Source organism: Charadrius vociferus, unplaced genomic scaffold (assembly GCF_000708025.1).
Source record: "Charadrius vociferus isolate BGI_N301 unplaced genomic scaffold, ASM70802v2 scaffold282, whole genome shotgun sequence".
Classification (NCBI taxonomy): domain Eukaryota; kingdom Metazoa; phylum Chordata; class Aves; order Charadriiformes; family Charadriidae; genus Charadrius; species Charadrius vociferus.
In genome coordinates, this window is record NW_009647731.1 from 2,064,183 (window position 1) to 2,089,170 (window position 24,988).

General features: G+C 45.2%; 1 protein-coding gene across 1 annotated transcript in view; it reads left to right on the plus strand.

Annotated features, from left to right (window-relative positions):
* Window positions 1-24,988, plus strand: part of NEURL1 (neuralized E3 ubiquitin protein ligase 1) — a 65,949-nt gene that overhangs the window by 2,943 nt on the left and 38,018 nt on the right. The window contains exon 3 of the mRNA XM_009881621.1: window positions 2,333-2,654. Coding sequence (XP_009879923.1) covers window positions 2,333-2,654 — 322 coding nt within the window. The remainder of the gene's footprint in view (window positions 1-2,332; window positions 2,655-24,988) is intronic.

A 24,988-nucleotide genomic window follows, 5' to 3' on the forward strand; every position in this document is an offset into this window, starting at 1 on the left:
GAGAGAATTTGGTCCATCATTAACCATTGCCTTTTTTAGCAAAACTGTGTACCCTTTGTCCAGCTGTGTCTAATTCTTGGCAGGCTTTATACTAGATTTTAATTTGGATATTAGTTTGCCTGTGGTCAGACTGTATTGAGAACTGTTTATAGGTGCTGATTAATACATGGAACATGTGCAGCCTCGATTACCATATGAATATTTACTCCATGCGGCCTGTGATTGCTGTGAAGTATTGGCAAGAGACTGTGAAAGAGTAAATTGTGCGAATAACAATGAGGCCATATTTATCTCAGACCCAAAAGCTTTTAGGGCTTGCAGTAAATTTGCTGCAATAAATAATCCAGGCTGCTGCTTGGAGTATGCATATATTCCCTGTTTTGGCACATGCATGCCCCATCCTTCCCCCTTCCACTGGGGATATGCATGGTCCCATCCCATCCTGGCCAGGCATATGAAATAGCAAATCTGCTTCAGTCTTTTTTAGTGCCACCCCAGTGTCCATCCCGCAAGTGGGAGCTTCCCATGATTCCTGGGACTGAGGTCAGTGCTCAAGTGTTTCATGTAAACAGTTTCAGTGCTTGGCTGGACTGAGTAGGGATAAAGAGCAGTGTTCGCTTAACTGATAAGCATTTTTCTGAAGCTCTGAGTTATTCTCTCTGGTGCTTCAATTATCTCCAGGCTTTGAACAACATCTTTGTTGTGAGATTGTTGTGCCCCCAAGGGCACACATTCTAGATTTTCCTTGGAGAGGAACATGTGAAAGAAAAATGCAATATTTACAAATGTGATTAGAAGAGAATTCACAAGTCCAAAGAAAATGTCTTGGAGAATCCCTTGGTGAAAATCCTGTGCTGTTGGCTTCCTAGCTGGGACACGAGGAGCCGCTGCCAGGCTTTTGAGAACAAAGTCCCCCAGTCCTGGACAGTTCAGTCTCTGGCGTAGCGACACATCTGAGCCATCAGCACTTTGACAGAGGGAGAAATTACAGTAAGGTAGCAAGTTTTGTATGACATCTGATCTGTGGTACCTATCTGTGTTTCTGCCCTTGTCCTGCAGCCAAGAGTGAAACTGCTTGAGGCTGCCAAGGCTTCGATGGAAGAGGGCTATCTTGAGTGCGGTCATGTTTACTGCAGGTTCAGGGCATCAACAGAAACACCAATTATGTGTCAGCTGGCGTGCTGGAACTGTCCTGGCCCCGCATCAGGATTGGATCCAGCATCCTTGGGTCTTTCATAGTCTGGATGCTGACAGGCTGAATCCCTTTGAGAGGAATAATTCCCAGCAAGTTCATACTCGAACAAAAAAATGAGAGAAGAAATTCTTCAAGGACATCATCTCCATCTGGGGACCCTACTAACCCTGGAAGACTCCCTGCTTCCATGGGAAGAAAGAGACCTTGTAACTGAGTGGTGTTTCAGATGTGCTGCACATGTTTAGGACCTGCTGCCTGCTCCCCTTGGATCTCCTTAAGTCCAGGGCTCAGTTCATGTGAGAAGAAGCCAATGACTCTGGAGGCATCTGTGGTTCTTTGTCCTGCTGTCTCTCAGGTGCAGAAGGGTGGATATGACACATGCACCCTCTCAACAACTGTAGCAGATGTTCCTGACCCCAGGCACGCTGAGTAACCTCATACTGACTGGCGGGGTGTAGATGTGCGTAACATATCTTGAAAAACACCACTCACAGCTGAAATAAATGGGTTTTCCCCAATCATAAGACAACATCTATCATTTCCGCCTAATTGTGTATTTAATATAGTTAAATCATGATTTCCCACACACAAGTTCTCTGCTGCAGAGCTGCGATTTCGTCCAGTCTGACAAGCTAAACAGGGGTAGGACTGTCTTTTCCTTGGCTGGGAAACCCAGAAAACCCTATGGTGGTGACTGTTATTCTGGAGCCAGTGCTTTTCCCTCAGGTCATGGGAGATCCCATCATCTGAGCACCACAGAGGAAGATCACTGATGCTTCAGGTGCTGCAATAAAAGCTCTTATGGCCATTTTTTTTGGTACATTTTGCGACAGGGTGACTCTTAGGCCAAAAGGAATTACCCTAGAAATAGAAGTGAGTCATCATACAGCTGTAATTACATTTCACCTCTTCACATAGATTTTTTTTTTTTTTTTAAATATGTGTGTTGTATCCTAAGTGTGCAGCATTACTGCTTGCAGCTGAAAAAGCTACAGCAGTGTTTGGTGGGTAAAATGTTTCCTAAATCTAATGGGCTCATCTGCGTGGTGACTGTTGGTGCTCGATGGCATAGAGCCTGTAGCGTGTAAGTAGATGTTCAAGTGCCAAATGCTGTTATTGCTGCTGTTATCTTTGCAGATCACTAAAAAGCAGTGTTGCTGGAGTGGGGCTCTTCGACTGGGGTTCACTTCCAAGGATCCATCGAGGATTAACCCCGACACTCTGCCGAAGTACGCATGCCCTGACTTGGTTTCCCAAAGCGGTTTTTGGGCCAAGGCTCTGCCAGAAGAGTTTGCGAATGAGGGAAACATCATAGCCTTCTGGGTGGACAAGAAGGGACGGGTTTTCTATCGAGTGAACGACTCTGCTGCGATGCTCTTCTTCAGTGGGGTGAGGACGGCAGAGCCCCTCTGGGCTTTGATCGACGTCTACGGACTCACCCGCGGAGTGCAGCTCTTAGGTGAGTACCTGGGTCCAAACGCACAGGATGATGCTGAGCCGTCCCTGGTGAAAGGCCAGCCTGATGCTGCCTGTCACCCTCTCTGGGCTGGGAGAGGCGCAGGGAAACGGCCGCTGTTCCTCCCCAGAGCATCTCACAGCGTGGATCAGTGGGAGTTTGAAACTTAGCACATAAATATAACACGAGTGGGAGGTGGAGAACAACCGCAACAGTATAGCACTAGAAGCCGTCTGTAAGTAAGTGGATTTCTGCTTGGAGGTGCTGCTCTATCAGAGCATAGTCTGCAGTGTGGCATATACCTTGTAAAACTTTCTGTTTATCTCATCTGCTGCTTTCCCACTTTTCCCAATGCCGAAGTGGCGAAATGCATTTTATGTGTTATGGATAAATCCTTCCTGGATGGAACTATTGTGATTTTCTGGCTGGTTTAGTGGGCAGATTTGAAACATGGATGTGTTCCAAATTACCTGTGAGAAGCTGTGGTTGGTTTTGCCAGGATGTTGCTTTCACAGAGGAGTTTGATTCATCCTCTGGAGCCTGAAGGTTGGATACAGTGTTGGGGTTGGAAGACAAGGAGTGCTGAGTGCCTGTGTCATCTGCCATCTGCTGAAACGGAGGTAGTCTGGCATTCATGAGGAGGACTCAATCTAGCCCCCAATGTGCAGGCTGTCAAGGTGTGGGCTGCTTGAGTTTATACATCTTAGAAGAACTGAAAAGAGTCTCCAAGGATCCAGCTTAAGGGGCAGCTTTATTGCTGGGGGACCACAGGTGTCAGCATGCAGCCTTAGAGTTGGCTTCGCATTGTCACTGGGGTGCAAATCACAGCACTTCTCCATTTAACAGTAATTTACTGAGTCTTGTTTTCACCGTGGAAAAGGTTAGATGGTACCTGCTGACCTTCATGAGCTGAAGTTCCTTCTGAAGATGAGATGATCTTGCTAGGCTGAGAGAGAACTTGGCTTTTTCCTGTCATGCAGCCTAATAATCTCTGTTAAAATTACACCTTCATGCTATATAAAAAAAAACTTTAATGAAGCCTCTATCTGACAGTTCTGCCTTCTTTCTGCAGTGCTTGCTGTATTAAAAAAATATGGTGGCAGGACTTCCCGTAACAACCCACACAGCAGGGAAGAGGGATGTGGGTTCAGGAGGTGAAGAAATGGGACTGACCTCTTCTTGCTGCAAAAACTACCGGCCCAAGATTCCACTAGGCAGAGGAATTAAAGAATTTCTCGGCAGCCTTTTGCTTTCTTTTAGGAGCAGAAAGATTTATCTTTTGTTGTGAATCAGCTTGAATTAGAGCCACTAGGCAACTGTTCGTAGGCCAAGGTGGTGATATTTGAATTGGGATCTAGAATTTGGGCAAACGTCATGCCAAGGGTTCAGTTAGGAAGAGCTTACGAATGATTTCAAGTCCTCCGGCTGTTCTTGCAAGATTTGGCACCTCAGGACTCCTACGCCTGATTAATGAGGGCCCATAACTCCGGATTATGTGTTTCTTTTCAAAACACCCAAGAAATCATTTCCTATCCGTCATCCACCCCTGCGTTGTTCTAGCGTCTTCCACGTCCCCTTTCACAGGGAAAATCTGACCCTTGCCAGCCACTGACTTGCCTCTAGATGAACAGCCTCCGGACTTTCCGGTGGGTATAAAGTCCCTGAATGAAGCAGGCAGCTTCTGAGTTTACACAGTTGGCGTGGAGCTCAGATATGTATTTATAGCTCATTCCAGCAGCCTTCAGCAGGCTTTAAGCCTAGCAACTGTGCCGAAACATCTTCAACTTGAGTCCTTTCTATCTCCATTCATTATTACACAGCACTAAAAGTCAGAGCAGGGAAATTGTCGGCTGTGGTGCCTCCGGATCTTATAGACATACCCACTGCGATGCTCTGCACGCCTGTTTTAGTGTGTAGCAGACCACACATATAGTACAGGACAACTTGCCAAAACCTCCCGGGACTTGACAAATGAATTTCATAGCTTAGCTACAAACATATGGTCGAATTCAGCCTGGTATGGTATGCAGGGCATCTGATGGAGGCTGGGGATGCTTAAGTGGTATGTTGAACAGAAGAGCCTAGCATTTCAGATTCCAGTTCAGTGATTTATTCCCTCGTCAACCCCAGACATATTCCTTGTTCTTGAGCCTCACTGTTTTCCCAATGACTGTAGGGTTGCAGGGTCTACACTGCCTCCATTTGCTTTTATGTGTGTTCCACCCAAGAATCTGACCAAAAGCTTTACCGTTTCTGGTGGCTGTCTCTCTGTTTATTGCAGAATTATTCCCTTCCCACTCCCAATAATGAAACTTCACTTCCAAAATCAGACTTGCCCAAAGGAAAGAGGTGCAGCAGTAAGTCTTGTGTCACTGCAAGATCCCAGCTCTGCAGGGAAATGCACAATGTGCATTTATGTCCCCAAAAGTCACAACTTCCAAAACTTCACATTTTTGTTTTGCTTATCCGCACTACAGTAGCAGTTCCAGCCAAAATAAGGGGCCCGGTAAAGCAGGGCAATGACCAAGTCAAGCGACACTGTTACTGTCTTACAGATTTAATAAAGAGAGACTTGAACAAAAGGGGGCCCAAAACTTGGGAGAGTTAGGGATTTGCCAGAGGTTATACAGCAGTGTCACCCGATTCAGGGATGCCATCAGCCTTGTTGCCCAGCTCAGTTGTGCCTCCCTCTCTGTCAGCATCACAGGCTTCCATCACTAAATTGCTCCTGTGGGTGAAAGAGAAACAGCTGTTTTGTACCTTAATTCTTCATTTCCTTCTGCTTATGGATTTAACCATAGCATCAGCCTTACTGATAATTACCCACATGTCGTTACTGCTGTCAATGCGCAGGTTTATGTGGCTGTCACAGATGTTCCTGGGTCTGGCTGCCCTTGCTGTGTTCAGAAGCAGAGCCCTTTAAGCAGCTTCTTGATTTTGTTCTGAAACAGGTAAAAAGGACTTGCATGGTCCACTGCATCTCAGCTGAGGGGAGGTCAGGACCTGAGTTTGGACCATGTCTTGCCTGTCACTGCTGGAGTGAGTCAAAAATGAGAGACTGGCTTAAATCCACCTTGAAGGTGGATGAGGTTCACAGTGCTCACACACTCGGTCACAGGTGAGAGGCTGCTCCTTGCTTTCCACGCCTCTACCCATAGGACAAACATAAAAAGGCTTAAATTCACCCAGGAATCTGGTCTCCTCTGACCACAGGGTCTCAGCTGGTCTCCTGCCATGATGTAAAGGCCCGCATAGGGGAGGTTGTTGCAATTGAGTGCATGCATGTTCTGTGTTTTAGGGCATGAGTTTCAGCGTAGATACAGGCTTACGTGACCTGTAAACATGCCCTTATACAGCGTCTCTCCTGCCGACATGCTCAACTTGCAGGCAGGATGGTTTACAGCTCTGCTTCCCTTTTTGGGCAGATAGTTTTGCACAAGTGCACTTTTACATTCCAGGATAATTTAAAGTAATATTTACTAGAAATGTGTCTTAGCCTTATGTTATCACTTCAACATGCACACATGCTCATTCACACTTCAAAAAGAGTCCGAGAAAAATGGAATATAAGCAATCTGCTGCCTCTCTGCTATAATAAAACCTCAAAAAAGAAAAGGAAAGGACCAGCTGTTTAAATCCTGGGGTCTTCAGAGCCCTGGAGGAAGGATGGCAGCTCATGGGAACCAAATGGTGTTGTCTCTTATTAGCCTCTTTCTTTCAAGCACTTGGCAAGTGAACCTGGCATAGGCGGAGAAATGTTCGTGTACACTTCCGATGGACTCACTGCAGTACAGCAAGGATGGCAGCTTTCCTCAGTGATGTGTACGGTAAAGCATAATGTGTGTTTTTGGCATATTCCTGTACCTTTTGGTGGGAAATTCCAGGTTTACCTGTTGTATGATGTCTTTTTGAAAATTGCCCCATTGTTTTGGCAGTGATGTTGTAGCATAGGATTGCAGAATGGTTACGATTGGAAAGGACCTATGAAGATCATCTAGTCCTACCATCTACTGTCTTTTCTTTCAAAGCACAATATACGTGCTCTAAAAGTATGGAAAAATGGGACTACAAAGAAATTATGATCTAAGCATACCCCTCTACCCACCCTGTATTTCCAGTGGAGTAATGGGAGGGAACAGTCTGTTAATTTTCTTTAGTCCCATTCATTACTAGCAGAGTCAGCAACCAAACCCCCTTACTGTTTATTTCTCTGTCCACGCTCTTCTCCCATCCTTCTGTATTTTTATTCATGCAGTATTTCAAAGTGGTCTTGGTCTTTTACCAGCACAGACTTGGAAAACCAAGGATAATTTTATTTGTATTGGCACACTGAGAGGCACCTGTTGAAAGCAAAGCTTCGCCACCTCTTGTAAATATAAAATATGTGAAAAAATATACATGGGCATATGTATTAAATGTGCATCTATTAGATTTACCTGAAGTAGAAATAGTATAAATATATACTTCAGTAATAAATGCATATACAGATCCTAGTATAATTAACTGGCAGTGCTGTATATTATATTAGATATTTGAGAAATCTTTTCTTTCTTCAGGCCCTCTTCCTAGCTTCTTATTGCTTCATGTTTGCAAAGTATCAAAAGTTAAAATGTGAAGTGATCGGGGGTGGAAATGTACCCATCTTGGGACTCAAACTAGTGTATGTTTGACAAGGAAGTTGCAGATTTTGTAGGGAAAGAAGGAAACGATTTTCTTTCTTCACCCTTGTCAGTTCTTAGGTAAATTGAATCTCTACCTCCGGGGCAGAAGAAACATTAAATAAGCCTCAAATGAGGTGGATTTATGGGCAAATTTCAGGTGTGAATGGTATAAGACTGATGATAAATCTAATTTATCACATGCATCTGCAGTTTTACCATGTGGTTATTACTATTTTATTTTCCAAGTGCAAAGCTTATTTTCCATTGCCCACGGGAATCCATTTCTGTTGCTATTCTGACACATGCAAGTAAGCAGACTGATCTGCCGAGAGTGCTTCGCACTAAACAAAATTGGATAATCAAATATGACTGCAGTGTATTTTTATAGTGTATTGTTGAAAGTGGAAGCTATAAACTATTTACCCTCTCTGTGGAAGTCTGTGACTATATCTGATGCAAAAGAATAATATGTGTTTAAACAGAGTCCTACTTAATGAAGGCAAGATATACACGACCTGCAAACAGTCAGTTGTCATTGTTTTTCCGCATCTCCTAAGGGGAGAGAGAATTTAAATTGCTCATAAAGTTTTATTGTCTGTAGCTGTTGTCTCTATGGCAGCTGCGGGAAGCTCTCTGACACGGCTAAAAATGTGAAAACAGTTTAATAAATAACTCATCTCTTGCTGTTTTAATTAATCCCTGCTTTGCCTTAGTACCTCTGGAGGGACGTATTTTTCCAGATGCGATAGGTACCCAAAAGTTAACCCACAGCCCCAAGGCAGCTCCTTGTGCTTGAAGGTCTCTCTGTCTTCTCGGTCTCTGATAAGGCTGCCGGAGACAGTGCTTTTAAGCAAGCCGGAGCTCATCTTGGCTGCGTGAAGGCAGTGGCTTTTTTCCCTTCTCTTTGCGTTTGATTGTAAACAGCAGAGGATTTGTGCCCGTGAGCCTGCGGTGGCCCGCAGGGGAAGGCAGCATCTCCCGGGCTCTGCCCTGCCCTCCCGCTGGCAGCAATGGGGGCTTCGGGCTCTGCGGTTGGATGGCAAACACCCAGTAAGTCAGAACAGCCAGATGCCAAGCAAAATATGGTCTCTGGGGCGATCAGCATTTCAGGCTTCACTGGGTCTTGATGAAGTGTTGACTTAGGAAATTGCACAGAGGCTGTGCGTGTTACATATATTTTATCAGCGTGACTCGTCCGTGTACCTGTTGCTTTCACCTGAACCACCTTTGCCTTAGCAGGACTGCTCATGGGGCTAAGGTGTTGCTACAGGTGAACAGAAAGGACAAAATCTGGCACATAATGCACCGTTGGGCACATTTTATCCACAAAATATTCACGTTGGCATCAGGAGAGCCTGCAAGTGAACCTGGGTAGGAATACATTTAAGAGGGATTAGTCTGGCTATTATTGCCCCAGACTGGGAAAAATGAAGACTGTAACAAGACTGAATGACCAGTGGAAAAATAAATTCTGTGCTTTATAAAGTTCCTCTAGTTCTGGTAAGCTGAAATATTGTTCCTAACACAGCAAGAAGGGCTATATAATAATATTTTCCATGTTACCCATAAAAGCACAACGAATTATGAAAACTCTGACAATTGCAAGTGGTGTTTACGTTATGGGTATGTGAACGCTGCAGTTCAGATGCTGACCCTGCAAAGACAGGCCCCTGCGTTTAAAAAAAAAAAAAATGCCTTCACGTTAAATATCTGTTCTGATGAGTGATGTGGCTGTTGGTTTAAGGAGGTAAATAAGAGGAGATAAAGGAGATAAACTAAGAAGTTTATCTTGCCTTTGCTAAGTGTTATTATTTTCTTAGCATAAGTGTGGAACCTGTAGTCTGGAAACAGTGATTCCATTTAAAAGGGCTTTGACCTTATTTTACTTTTACTAAAGGTATAAACTACTGGAATAATTGAATATATACTGAATTCATTACACACTTATAGTTAGTTAAAGTGTCTAGTATAGAGAGGGCCTTAGAGAATAATAACATCACTAATGGAGCAGTGTATTTTTTTCGAGAAACATTTCAGAGTCCCTTGTGTTAGCAAACATTGTGGCGTTTTGATTTAAATCACTAGGATAAAGTGTCTATGTTGTTTTTTAAAAAGATACGTTCTCTTAACTGATACTTAATGCCACATGTGATTGTATTTTCCTTAGCTTGTCTTATGTGGTTCCTATTCTAATTCTGTAAGTAATTAAGTGTCTTAAAAAGAAAGGTGGAGAGAATATGTTGGTACAGGGAATTAACCTTTGCAGCTTTCTTAATACTTTTCTCCAAAATATTCAGCAAAATAGTTTAAAGTGTACAAACCATGGGCTGTAATGCTGAAAGCTAATTCCTCTTCATTCATAAACCTATAGCTTGACAAAAAGAGTGCGTTTACTCCAGTGTAAGACAGTTGGAGCTGGAGCTAAGTTTTGGATGTAAACTGAGTAGATCATCTGGTAAAAGTCTAACAATTTATTGTGCTAATCTTGCAATTCCAGCTGTTCCAGCTGTGGAGGCCCTTTCCCCTAAGCCTGTATGACAGATGACAGCTAAACATTGCTTATATGATAAATCTAAACACCGGCTCTGTACAGTATGTCTCTGAGGGCATGAGATAGCAGTTTGTCATTTCAATGTCTAATTGGTATCGCAGCTGCTGAATATGCAATTTACCGTACAGAGGATATGATTTTGTTGTCCCTGTAGGTGTCTGGGTTATTAAAAAAGTTTGACACCTTTATTAAAACTAAATTGGCTTTTCCATCCGTATCAGCAACAGAGCTAAAAATGAGATTGCTTTGTACTCTGAAGTCTCCATTTGTTTCTCCAAGCAGTGTAAGCAGAACTGTTGTTGTTGGACTCAGTCTGGAAATCCTTACTCATAGCCCTACCCTACTCTCAGTTTTACCAGCCTAAACTTGGAGTCACCTGTGGAGTCCCTCTGGCTTTACACTGAAACTAGCCCCGGGTTTTTGCTCATTCATCACTTTTCTTTGGCCAAACACTGAGCAGGAGAAGCCCCTCCAGACCTTGCCTGGCTTGTCTTGAAGAAAACAGCATTTTGACTGAGGGAACCTGTGCCGATCCAAGCCAGGACCTCTCCTTCCACGTACCCTTGGCAGGAGAAGTGAGTCTCTTGGGGTCTGTGTGAGTGGAACTGTTCACAAGTGCCTGAAAGATGGCAAAAATGCAAGTGGTGTCATCTGCTTGTGCAAACTCAGAAGGTCTTTCATTAGTGACTCAGGTCTGCAGTCACTGAAAGCTGCTCTCCCAGCACTGATGGACTGGTGCAGCAATGCCCAGCCCAGTCAAATATACAGTACTGCCGGCCACAGTGTTAATTTCTCACCAAACTGTGCTATCACTGTGACTGTTGCTAAATTATGGTGCATTCTTGCATCAAAATGTTATTGTCTGTATGATGCCTAAGACTGTGCCTGATACCGGCTACCAGTAACTGCCCTTAGGCGCTGTGTCTCACACTAAATCATGATGCTAGATGCTACGTAGGCTAGAATGACCCATTTATTTATTTATGCCAAAATATTAATTAGTTGGGATTTCATAGGCAGAAAGGGCCTCTCTGTTCATCAGCTGTATGTGACTCTCTTCTGATGAGTATGAAATGCAATTCATATGACTGGGGGTCTGTACAAACAGTACAGTGCAACTTTGGAGTTCTTTAGATAGAGGATTTATTGAGTCAAATGAAGGAATTTCTTAAAAAGTAAAATTTTCAGTGGTGCTTTCAGGGCAGGCAAATCCAAAGGCATGGCTGGTGCTCTGGGGCAGGGGTTGGGGAGACTGGGGCATGGATGGAGGAAGGATCCCTGTGCTGCCCCACGTGTGTGTGTGCTCTTCCCTGCAAATCTGCTTCACCCCATGCTGGAGCCAGAGCCCGAGGCCAAGCGGGCCTCAGCAGTCTGGCACCACTCTTCTGTCCTCAGCTTGCTGCAGTCTCCTTCCTAGTCCTGGCCTTAGTGTGGGACACACGTATTGGATCACTGAAGGTCTGCTGAATCCAGTGTCCTGCCTCTGACAGCAATCAGCATCTCTAGGTCCTCCTTGGAAAAAATTTCTGCAAGGGTAGGTGTTATTTTCTCCTGCCTTTCATCTTTAGTCATGCTGAGCTACTACTTCTGTTTTCCAAGATTTACTACCTGCGCTGAATCGACTCCTGGTTTTGATGCAGAGGTTACATCAGCTCTGCTTATGATGCAGGTGATCCTGCAAGGTGCTGTGCTCAGTGAGACGCTGGGCTCCTCTCTCCTGCACAGACACTTAGGGAAATCTGGATCTTGCATTCATCTATCACACTCTCTTATTCATATTTTCGTAATATGTTCTTCTGACAGTATTACATGTTTTCCCTATGTTGTGGCATTTGGTGAAAATGTCATCCCTTGTACTGACATGTGTGAGGTAAATACCTATTGTCATGGCAATTACAGCAGGCTACTGTTGGCAGAACTCTGCAAAATTTAGAAAAAACATTTCCATGTATATAGGCTAGAGCAGTATGTCCAGTCACTTACAAGTTTTGATTCTTTAGAATTAGCATCATTTTGATATTAAAGGCCTTTACAGAAATATTTTAAAAGAAATGTCCATTCCATCTGCACCTATTAGATTTTGAGATTCAGCTTACTTGGGATTGGTAAATTCTTAGTCTGTAGCTAGGGATAAAAGACTGATAAATCAGATTGCTGGCCAGTGAATCAAATCTCGTGCCACTGGGTATGGCTAGTGTGTTTAAGAAGATGAAAATCTCTTGTGATGCATCTGGCTCCCAGTGTGACCCTTCACAGACAATTAATTCTCTTCAGGAAAAAAAAAAAAAGTTTAATTGCTCTATCTTCTTTCAAGAGGATAAAGACCACTCCAGGGAAAAAGCCTTTACAATCCAATAATCCTATTCCCACCCTGACACCATGCCAATAAATACTGCACCACTGGCATGGAAGGATCTGAAGACTCCAAAACCTTTAATGCAGAGTGTTCCCTCTTTCTCTGCATGTCTGAGTCCGGAGCATCCCAGCAATTCAGAGCTGTGTAAGTGTTTACTTGAACTTGATGACAGTTTGATCGATGTGTTTCCATAGACATTTACATTTCCTCCTCCTCCTGCAGTGGTGTTTCCCTGCTTGATTTTCTTTGCCCTCTTTGGTATCTGTAGGCAGCAGCCATCACCCTCCTGAGCTTTTCATGGGCATCAGCAGACCGCTCTGTTATCCCAGCACGGTTTGTGTGAAAGCACCTTTTTGAGAAAAACACCAGTCCTGTAGGTTTCTGCTCCTGTTTCTGAGGCCTGGTTGGTTCTAGCTGGATCTGATTCAATGAATCCATACACTGTGGAGTATACTTGTGTCTCAGATGAGCCCTGATGTTGCCTGCATTTGTCAAAACACTTTTTATTGCTTTGTTCCTAACACGGTAGAGTCTGCAGATCTCGACTGTAACGCTGCTTGGCCAGGTGGAAGGAAATTGGCCTCATGCTGAAGGTCAGTGCTAGAAACAGATGGAAAGAAAACTGGACTGATGGAGAATTTCTCTGTGGAGCTGCAGGGACTGGCAATTTCAACTCAGCCTAATTGGCTTACTCAAGAGAAATACATAGATGATTTGGTCTTAAGCCATAATCACTATTATGACTATTTGTATGATAATTTATAATGCTTTGGGTTTGGATGTGAGATCTAAAAGACCAATGCTCCGTCATAAACCAGATAAGCTCCAGAGAGTCTAAGTAACAATCTAGTGGCGAGGCAGAGGGTGCTTTGCATTGGCAGGCTAATGGATGAAAGCTGATGGAGGAGAAATTTAAGCGGGAAGTGAAATACCATTTTTTTAAAGGTGTATAGTTCCCCACTGGACAGTTTACCCATTCTCAGTTGCTCAGAAAAGAAGACTGCATAGGCTGCAGGGCCTGAATTCAACAGGATGGTTAACTACTTACCCACCTCTTGCACATATGTAGTTGTATCTGGTGTGCCAGAAATTGGGTATATGCCTGAGTAAGTCTGTTAATTCACATTCCTAAAGATAGCCGTGTGCTTAAGTGCTTTGCTGGATCTTTTTCTTTGCCATCTGCTTGTTACTGGGTTCTGTGCAGGGCTTGCTAGGTCAAAACCAGTGGTCTGTGGTTAATCAGTAATCAATGGTTATGCAGGGATCAGGCTCTGTGCTTAATGGTTTTTCTGAGAAGCAAAGACTCTTTGAGGAAGAGGAGGACGAGAGAGATGAGCATGGCCATGGGCAGGGGAGGGTTGCACGCACTGCTGAAGTTGGAGGGGGATAGAGAGGTTTCCTCCCAGCAATGCTTGCTTTTCTTGGAAAACATGGCTAGTTTCTGTGCAGGAAGGTTTAAGAAGGGGTCCAGAAGCATGAGGGGAACAGGAAGATGAAAGCATGGAAACAGGGTGAACTGCTGTCTGAAAGTGATGGAAGAAGGACAGGTTTGGCAAAGAGAGCTCAGGTTATATTGATGGGGAAGGCAAGAACAACCCAGTCACCAAGATACCTTTCTTGCCTGGTTTCTTCAGTCATACAAGGTTCAATTTACACTTGTAAATCACTGGCTCATTTTGACTTTGTGTTGATAATTCATAACCCAAAGGCTTTGGGTTGGGATTTTTTTCCCCTTTATCTGGACAGCACAGGGTGCTCTTCAAACAGGTGTGTTTGAACTGTTTTGCTTGGGTCACTCTGGATGTCTGGCATGTTCCTTGAAGATGTGAGCTCTTTTATCAGGTCAAGTGCATACTACTGACACTCTCTCTATCAAAGGGATCATGAAGATACACGAGAAAAATGACGTATGGAAATATCTGTGTCAGATGTGTTTCTTACATCCTGAATTAGATTAGTGGCTTTTTGTTGTGCTCTTGATAACACTTATTCCTCTTTGCAACGTCTCTTTTCATCATATAGTTATTACATAAGTCTTCTGCTAATATCAAACACTGACAGATCTATCAAAGGGGTGTTTTGGGTGAAGGTGAGGAGGCTGTGTGAGGAGAGAGTAGATACTCCTTTGTTTGTCAGTGCTTTGCAGTGGGGATTTCACACTCCTCAGTCTGTGCCTGTGAAATTTGCTGCCAGATGAACTCCTGCCTATCGAGTTGAGCTTGAGAGTCTAATCTTCCTTGCTTGGTTGAGAAAAGCACCTCTCTAAAATATGTACTGAGTGCAGTACTTTTCTGCAGATGATTTAGTTACAATGGGCAACCTAGAAAGTTAATGCAAATTACTTGCAAACGTGGCTTTAAAAAGCCTAGTTATGGTAGTTATGCTATCCTGAATCATTTCTATGGGCAAGCATTTAGAATTGAAATAGCCTGACTTTGGTTTAGCTAGAATCAGAGTGAGGTCACCTGACATCTGATTTACCTTAAGAGTTTTGCTGGCAACAACAAAAGTGAGAAAAAAATCTTAGCTCCTCTCCGAGATGGGCACAGGGGTAAATGGCAGCCACTGTTCAAGCCCAAGCAGCCATCTGCCCCTGGCTTTAGACCTAAGTTTCACTGTCACTGCTGGAGATGTTTCACTGTCGGTTATCCCGGCATAAGCATTGCACCGGGCGTATTTGCAGCCAGCAGTCCCAGATGCTTACAACTGCTGTCCCCTCCTCAGGATGTTCCTATTGGCAGATATTTGACCAGGCTATTATTTTATGGTATATTTAGTTTTACTTTATCTTTCCCTTTCTTCCTTACCACAGCCTCCATATCCTGCTGTCATTCTAAAAATGCTTCTGTGATGTTAAATCTTTTCCAGTTATATGATGAGAATTAATTCATTCTGACACAGCCATGAAAATCTGATTCAATTCCTTTTTTTGGTATCTCAGTCACAGTCCTTGATCACAAATCAGCATGACTCAGAATTTCCCAGGTTATTATTTCCTCAGAAAGGCTGATTGCAACCCTGTCTCCATATTTAATATCCTTTTCCTGACTTTAGTGAAGCCGAGCAGTCGACGCCGCAGTGATTTTGTTTGGAGACTTGTCTGTTGTTCTGTCAGTCGATGCCACAAGTGGAAAAGAAGGTGACACCAAAGAATATCCCAAACCGGTTTTAGTGTTGCAGTTTCCCATTGTCAGGTAGTTGAGTCCATGCTGGCTGTAGGGCATGAGGATGACTACAGAAACTAGCAGGATTTATTTCTCTGGAGACTAAGAAATCTTGGGTCACAGGTGGAGAGGGAACACAGCGGCTTTATCAGCTTGTGCCAGGACATGAGGATTTAGTAATGACGGGTCTTCAAATTGGCCACGTTCTGCTGAGGTCTTCTGCCAAAATGGACTATCCCGAAATGTTTTGGATAGATAGGTTTTGAATCCTTTTGGGTTCGACTAGTTAGATGAGTAGCTTATCTGGAGTTACTAAAGGTAGACCAGAATGAAAAATAAGTGGGAAATACTCTCTTTGGGGCCCTTATCATTCATTTAGTCTCTCCGACACATGTTTGTCTCTCAGATTTTATGTCTGGAGGGCAGGACCATGTTGGCTGCCCGTTGAAAGAGTGGAGTGCCGTCAGTCTGTTTTCTGCGTTGGGCTGTGCTGTGGCCAGGAGGGGTTTGGAGGCTCGAGGAGGTTTCCCTTTCCTTACAGAGAGCCTCTGGCTCTGGAAGCAAACGCAGGAGGAAATCCTGCTTCCAGTCGCCATTGTACCTCTCCTTTTTCTGAAGGATGTGCTGTCGGCTGAGCAGCAGCTGAAAGGGCTGCAGGAAGGAGCAGGCATTGCTTCTTGCAGGTCACAGGAGGCAGGTGAGGTCCCTGAGCCTGCCTCAGGGGGTTTGTCACTGCACAAATTCAATGCCCAGCTTGAGGACTTAGGAACCATTTCCATGTTTTCTATTGATTGCTGCAGTTTCCTTTTGTGGTTCTCTCGGGTTCTTCAAATAGGGCAGTAGTAGCTTTAATACCCACTTGGGTTTTTTGCTTGCTTGTTTGCTTCCTGCCAAGCTCTAGGATTATTTTTTTTCTTTTTCGCCTTACCAGAGGAAAAAAAAAAAAAAGCCCAGACAGATTGGTCCATTATTTTTATGAGAGAAGAATATTTATTAGGATTTAATTGTCCAGGAAAAGCAACCAAGCACTGCCTGCAGGGGAAAGCCTTTACACACTGGTATGAGTACATCAGATCAATAACTAATGGTTAACAGGAAGGGACAAAAAGCCATCCTTAATTTTAGTGGTAAAGGATTGAGCTCCTGATCCAGGCTCAGATTTCTTATCTTCCTGAGACAAATCACACAAGTGTCTGCTTTCTGCAGGTGGAGATACTGCGTTTCTTCTTGACAGGGTATTGTGGCTTTCAATTCCTCTGAGTTATTTGACTCCTCATGTGTTAAAGTTGGCTAGCCAAGCTACCAGTCCAACAGAAACACCTTACCTTTGACTTCTGTGCCTCGTGAGTGTGTGTTTCTGGCAGAGACATGAGTTGCTGTTTCATGATTCAATTTTATATTGTGTTGCATATGCCAAAGGCTCTGCTGTGATGCTCCTGCCCTGCTAGACACAACTGTTATTAAACCTTAGGTGACTGAACTCAATTTCCCCTAAATTTCCAAACAATTCTAGGTATTATTCGTGAGAATAATTAGGATAAGATGTTGGTACGCTGAGCAGAATGGGTGGCCTTTGTGAGGCTCATTCATTATTAATCAGCCATGTAATTTCCCTTAAGTGACAAGGTACAATTGCTTTTTTTTTAGGCCCAATTGCATGTTCATGCTACGAGCAGAGATGAGACCCTCTCGCCTGCATTATTGTGAATTACCCATCTGGGAAATAAGGATGCTGTAGGTTGGAAATACTGCCTGGGAGCTCACTCGTGACACAGAGAGACAATCAGATGCTGAATAAGCAAGAAATTAATTTTTCCTCCCCTTTCTCCTTTCCACATAAGAGACGGGTTTGTTTTTGCTGGAGCTTTGCCTGCGTAAAAGCTGCAGTATGGAGCCGGTGTGTGCTGTCACACTTAACCTTTGGCATGTCAGAAAGCAGCTTATGGCGGGGGCAAAAAGCCTTCTCCGATGGCAGTATCTGCGGAATGTGCCTGCAGGGTGGCGGGGCTGCGGGGGGAGCCGAGCGCAGGGGTACCAGCCCTACCTTACAGCATTGGAAAACAAACTCCTCACAGATGAAACAAATGTAGTACTCTGATTTAATACAACCTAATAGTTGCGCTTCAAGTCACTTGTGATGAAGAATGAATCAGTATAGTCTTCGTTAAAAACAGAGTATAATAAACATAACCTTATTGAACTCAAGGAAGCATAAATCACTTGTATTTCAGAAGCATTATAAAAAATAATTATGATTCACTGCCGAACTCTGTTTTACGGTCTGTGAAAACTTCTTACGTTTTGCTTTCAAAAAGGCATTTCTCTTAATCAAATATGTTGCAATTAGAGGGAGTGGTAATGATCCAGAAGATAGCTGAGTGGTGGTGCCTTTTTGAGGATCTCTACAGCTGCCATTTTCATAGCATATAGAGATGCTTGGTGTTGGCGTAGAAGGTCCTGTGGATCAGAGCTCCAGCAATTGGAAATGTTGTGTTTTGCAGCATACCCCCATTCCCCCAAACCTACCATGATGTTGAATTCCATCCACTTAAAACAGAGCCTATGTTTAACAATAATTTAAATCATTATCCTGCCTGTCAGCTCGGAGTTAAGGGGCTATGCAACTGCGATTCTCTGTTTAGAAACTGCCTGGAATAATAACTTTCAGATGTCTCAAATATGCACCACTTATCTATAACATCTAAATACAAATGTCTCCCTGCTGAGCAAGCCCGACACTGTTTACCTATCGCGTCCAAACCATTCCAGAGGGTTTGCTTGGCGTGAGCGGAAGGCCCTATATCCGCAGCTCCGACAGCGCTGTCAGTGTAATGTTTTTCAACTCCTCCTCACCTTTAGGTGATTGCAGAGAAAGAAACAGCCTAAGCCCGAGGGTGACAAGTGAAGAATGTCCCTGCACATGCACCCCCCCGCCTCCCGCCCCCACGCCAAGGGTAAAAGTGCATTGCGAGCCAGCCCCATGCTCTCGCAGACGGGATGATGCTGGCGCCGCTGGGGCCCTGCCAGCCTGCTGTGAGATGATCTAAATGCTGAATCCCGCATGCCCTGGGCACACTGGGGCTGGGCAGTGTCAAGGCGCTGTCGATGGCTTGGGGACCCCAGGCTCTTTCTCCGCCTGCAGACCTCGGTGGGACCTGTCAAGTCTCATTGAACGTCAGGCTCCAGAGTTGGCTTGTGCCGTATGCTCCCCCCAGCTACGGCGTGCCGAAGATGTGTGCCGTGCAGCTGGATGGCTCTACTGCTGCCCGGGGGGCTGCTGTGCTGGATGTGGGCGCTCAGTGGTCCCTTGAGGAGCTGCGAGGGCGATGGGCTGTGGTGTGGGGCTGCCCCTGCAGCTCATCCGTGAGTAATCAGAGCAGGGAGAGCTTAAAAACTCTTCCTCTCCTTGCTACAGCTGACCTGTAGCTTTTCACAGGGGAGAGACCCTTTGAGTTTCAGGTCCTCTCCCAAAGGTGTGGAGTGTCTCATGCCACCTACGCCTGAAAAGAGCAGAGCTTCAATCCCCAAAACTGGCATTGGGTACCAAAGGCCTCTTCATGATGCTCTACAACCCAATGGGTTATGCTACGTAGCCTCCAAATTTCCTAATGCATCCCAGGGAGCCCCATTTAGTGCTTGGGCTTTGCTTCCCCTGGGCACACAGAACACCCTCAGCTGGCACACGCTGCGAAGGTTAAATAAGGAGAAGCATTTAACGCATCTTTGCATCCTCTTTGGTCCCTAGGTGAAGTCTGAGTCATTTAGTGAGCTGAAAGATACCAGATCTATGCAAATGTTATTGTCGATTCTTCCCAGGGTGGCTTGGCCACATACAGGCTGTTATCCCTTTGCTTTCAGTTAACTCCTGCATTTCCCGTTGTCCAGCTCTGCAGTGCTGCTGCTCTACTTATTTTACACAACAGTGTGTTGTCTGAAATGTATGCATTCTGGGCATTGAAAATTGCTGTTATTTTATTAGTCTGTATAGAAAGCATGGAAGTTGGACTGCTAGCACAGGTCAGACTTGATACCAAATTGTTTTACATGGCTATGGTTATGGCAGCAAGGCTTCCCTCTTGTCCAGTTTGGGCAGCAGTTAGCGTGTGTGTCTCCTCCACAGCCACCCAGGGCTGCCATAAAGGAGCACTGCTGATCTGCCGCCTCTGTGACCAGGTTGAGCCTGATATACGTTTTTTCAGGATATCTACAATTAGTGAAGTGTGCATAGCATTGGCTGAGCTCAGAACATGGTTTCTTCTTCCCTTTTCTCTTTTTAATGTAGGCTTCCTTGTAGGGATGTGGCTTGGAGAGGAGTCCTTTATAGCTTGCTCTCAACCCGCCCAGGACAGATCAGTGAGGCTTGGTGTCTGATGGCTTTCTTCATGCAGAATGGCTACCTCCATGCACATGAATATACAGTCCAGTTTACGTGCTTGAAATGCCCAAATTGTGTTTCTGTTCTTCATGAAATATTCATCTGCTCGGGTGTAGTAAGCCAGGTTTTTCTGGCGCTGGTGTTTCTGGACAGAAGTGTGCACAGGCGCCTGGCTTCGGTGCCTGCTCAGCTTGCTGGAGCTGCCTGGCGGGGAGAAGCTCTGCCTGGGGAGCCTCACGGCTCTGCCACGCTCAGGAATGAGCTGCTCCGGGGCCGCCTTCACTCCACTCATCCTCCCACTTTGTATGGTTGGGGGCTCCATCTTTACAGGCCTGCCCCCACCTACCCTGGTATCAGAGCTGTTGTGGATGGGAGCAAGAGCAGCATGCGGGACCACGGGCTCTCCATCCTCTTGTGCACTGGCTGCGTGTAACAGCATCTCTAACACCAGTTACTTTTTTAGTGTCTTGTCACCACCTCAGCAGCTCTTCAACAACTTCCTTGCCATCACCCATGTCAGAGGGCACAGCAGAAGTTAGCAAGTTAGCACGGCAGAAAAATTTCATACGTTTATCCTCTATCTCTCACTCTGCTGTGTGTCTGTGCTGCTTGTGTGTGACAGTTAAAAGCTGCCTCTATCACTTACTCAGAATATCATATTTACCAGGCGTTCTCTGATAATGGTTTGCAGCTTGGCCATGTATGCAGGAAAACAATTTGCAGGTACCGGAGTTGCCTTCATGCTGTTTGTGGCTCTAAATTTGTGCTGGGTGCTTGCTGCCCGGACAGAGAGAGGGCTGCGATCCAGGATGCTGGCATCTTGAGTATCTTCAGTGAGAGATGACCAGTGACGTGTTTCTTCCCAAGTGGCATCCGAGGTGACATGACAGAATGACAGACAGATGGTGTTAGGTCACACAAGAAGCGCTGGTGGCCAAAAAGTTATAAGCAGCTAGCGTGAACCCGTGTGATCAGGTCCAGCCAGTCTCCATAAGGAGCCAGGGCTGGTTTCACTTATTGGGGGTGGGAATTGTGGACTATAAAAAACCTGAAGGTTCAAAGCTGAATTGAATCTCAGCTCCTCCAAAACCCCCAGTGCTCTCCGATCTGGTGTTTTGATTACCTGAGCCCATTTTAAATGCTAGCTCAAACGTCAAGCCCTCACATTTCCATTTAGCTGTTCAAGGAAAACAATTTTAATAGCTACCCAGCTATTCATCAGGATTAGGCCCTGCTGGACTAGTTTGGATATCATGCAAGCTAAGTGCAGCGTGGTCCGAGCTTAACTTGGAACATCCAGAGGCACAAAAAACATTTGCTTCAGTAACTCAAGCCCATTCCTCAGCCCCGCTCTTCGGGCCACTGGCCATGTCCAGTACCAGGAGAGGAGGGACTGGGGGAGAGCCTGCTCTCCTGTTATTCCTGGCCCTGATGAAAAGAGGGAGAAGCAGAAATACCAGCAGGAACCATGTCCTTTTGGAGCTCCCACCCTCGAGTCGAGGTGGATGCAGTGGAGAAAAGCATCTGTGTACTTGGGTGCTTACCCAGTTTCCCCCCGCAGCAGCAACGCTTCTGCCCATTGCTCACTGTGTGCCTCCCTGCACTCCCCTTCCCCTGGAGCACAGCGGCCTCCCAAAAACATGACTAGGATTCCAGTGGAGCGGGGAAAGTGAATTTGTTCTGTATTTATTCTCTAAGTTTAGGTAGCTAGTATACTGCTCTGCCAAGTGTTGAGGGGAAAATTCCTCATTCCACCTTATATGTTCCTCGGAGTGGCCCGTGCTGAACTGAAAATTCTCAGCCAGCCGGCACTGAGCCGGGTCTCACGTTGGTGCTGAAGACAGTGGTGGCTTCAAGACTTGGGGGTACACATGGGTTTCCTCTCTTGTCCATGTATCTTCATGCAGGCATCAAGAAGTTTAGCTTATTTAATTGCCAGTATTTAGTGGGAAAATGCTACAAAATGTTCTTTAAAAAAAATTAAATGATAGGAGTTGAATAGATTGTGGTCGTTTTCATGCTGTTGCTGCTGGCTGGCTTTTCCCTATCCAGACTTCCCTGGAAAACATTGGAGGATTGCTGCAAGAGGCTCAAGCACCCATATGGGTTTGGACGTTTAATTGCTGCAGTGGTGGGGACCTTCAAGGGTGATGCTGGCTGCCCTCCGTGTAATCGCTGAGATCTGGAAGTGGGAGCTAGAAATCCCATAAGAATCTGGTTTCTTTAAGTACTTTGACCCTTTGGATTGGCTGTGGAGGCTCCTGGGACAGCAAAATTTATGTAAGACGTTTTGCAGTATCATCTTTTTTTTCTTTCAGTTTTAGGAAATGTTGAGGCTGGATGGAGGTCAGCAGGGTGAAAGTGATGGTTCTTCTGCGTTTAATAGCTGCTGCTGCTTGTTTCTGGGCCGTGTCGGTTGCTTTCTGAGGGGAGGTAGGATAGTATCTGCTTTCTATCTGGTAGGGCAGCGACCATTTTATTCACAGAATGGTGTGAATAAAGATAAATTACTGAATCTTGTAGAAATCTTGATGGTGAGACAAAGCCCTCTCACTAACGGAAAATAATACTGGCTTTTTAAACTCTCTGTATAAATATTTACAGCTCTGTGTATATATGCATGTATGTATGTATAAAAACAAACAAAAAACCCCAAACAAACACTGCCCCAAGACCAGAAATCTTTCAGGCTTTCACCATTTTCATGAAAAACAAGGTGAAAGTAATACATTAAGTTGTTCACACTTTTTTCAGTTGTCTAGACAGTGCTATACTGAAATAACACAGTGCGTCTAGCTGAAAAGGGAATTCACTTAGGACTGCAGATCCCTTGCAGACAGCCGGGAGAAATGGTTGAAAAGCATCAGAGAACAGGGAGCTGCTCTTCATTGCGGTCCACCTGGGTGCCGCATCTCAGAAGAGGTGCTGTGGCTGAAAGTGGCTGTCAGCTGTCCCTACCGCTTGGTGTCATCCTTGGCATCGCCTCCGTGGGAGGGAGGGGGAGGTCAGATGGGACCTTCAGCCCATGCAGAAAATACAAATGATGCAGGAGAATGGGCCTCGTCTCTGCTTCTCTGGAAAACAGAGAATTAGCCACATTGAAAGTAAAGGAAGTTTAGCTCTTATAGGTTATGTATTCACAATACGTCAAGGATCTGAAAAAAGGAGAAGAGTGAATTTGTTGTTGTTTCTGTTGTCATGGGACTGTTCTCCTGGCCCTGTGCTTCCCTTCGTTGCACAACAAGCACAAGATGGAACTTCTGTGTAGGGGGAAGTGTGGCAATTCCCTTGAACTCTTAAATACCTCTTGATTCCTCCAGTTGGACACGCAGTGGCATGCCCTTGTTGTTCTTCCCATCCTCCCCCTCTGCATCCCCAAGCATCAGACAGGCAGGGAGACACCCAGCACTGCCAGGTGAGCCTGGGCAGAGCTGGAGCTGGGTGGTAATGCTCAGGCTTTCCCACCTGCCTGGCTCTTACAGCAGGAGTGAGTGCGAAGACGAACATCTTACAGAGTATGTCCTCTGCTTGCCTTGAACACATGCAAGGCAGGGAGTGAAAATCAGAGCAGGATGTGATGTGTTTGTATTTTAGGCATCCTATATGTTTGTAGATCATAGCTACTCTGTTTATTTTTAATGTGGGCAGAAGACTCAGCGCCGTAACTCTGCCTACAGCACTAAGTCCATCAGCTGTTGCAAAATGATCTACCTGGAGAACATCCAAGTATGAGCAGGGTAGACCCTCATGCTGGGAAGCACATTTGTGGCATTGCAGTATAGGATGGTAGGTGCTCTCAATGCAGAACCACTTAAAAGCTATGTCAAGTGTCTCCTCTCTGTCTGTCAGGATCATGGTAACTGAGCAGTGATGTGTTTAGGCCAGTGCTTTGTGTCTCTCTTTGGGGAGCCAGGAGATACCTCTGTGTGTGCCCGCTAAACACAGAGACTCAGGTCTGGGCGTTTGAGTCATCAGACATGAAGTCTCTGATGATTTTACTTATGTACTGGATGGCGACGACGAATTTGGCCAGTGTGGAAACTTCAAAGCAGAGAGCTGGCTAGGGAGGGAGAGCTGATCCCAGGATTTCCTCCAAAAGTGGGGACTAAGAGTCCCCTGCAGCTCTGGGAAGGTATCCCTCAATAAGTGTGTTGAAAGCGGTTCATGCTCAGCCACAGGGCAGCTGCTGCAAGAGCAAGGACTGGGTGCATTGTAAGCAACTGTCACTGGTTACTACACAGTATACGATATATTTATTTAGAGTTTTATAGGCTGTATTTCTCACTTAAAACTGCACAGATTTCCAGGAGAAGTTCAGCTGCTGGCCATCTGCTCCCCAGAGAAACACTTAAAAAGGCCCTTTCTCCCTTTTAACACCTAAAACATCTCAACATTTAACAAGGTGAGTGTGGGATCTGTCACTGAGGGCTCCGGGACCTCACTACCCGCAGACTGCCTGGGGGGTTATTCAGTACATCGAGAGCTGCTTGCAGGAGGAGGACTCAAGTCACAGATCACGGAGATGAAATGACCTCCCGCAGGCTCTGTGGGGAGGACAGGGGACAGGAATAGAAACTGGGGAGCCTGACTTTCTGCCTTTTATTCTCTAGCACAATTAAAGTACAGCCTGTTCATATGGTGCAGTTGGTGACCACAGATGTGGTGGGAGGGAATCTCTGGGCAGGGCTGGGAACAGGAGGAGGGAGAGACAGGAGAATGGGATGAGATGGAAGCAGATGGCTGTGGGTATGGAGAGGAGGGAACCTTAATGGCAAAAGCAGAAGTAGAAACCCAACCAAAAGGGTCATTACAGAAAATACTCATTTTGCTCAGTTTGGAGAATCCATACATTATTTTAGAACACGTTCACAGGACAACCCGCTCAGTGTTTCTAATCTGAAATCCTGTAGCCTAACACGTTTTTGGCTGTTAGTATTTTCCAATCTATTGTGTAAATAGATTCTATTTTAACAATTTGGCAAACGGCTTCCCGGGAAAAGCCCGATTCCTCCACCACTCCTCCAGGATCCCATTGTCCGGGGTCTTATTTTTCCTTCCTGTTTCACATGAACGTGCAGAGGTCTGACAATTGCATTTGTAGTCTTGAAATGTGAATGCCTTCCAAAGCTGGAAGAAGCCTCTCATTTTTTGAGGTTGACCTTTGGTTTCCAGTGACAGCCAGGATGGATTTCTGCAATTTTTCATGTTGCCCAGAGCCTGACATTGACTA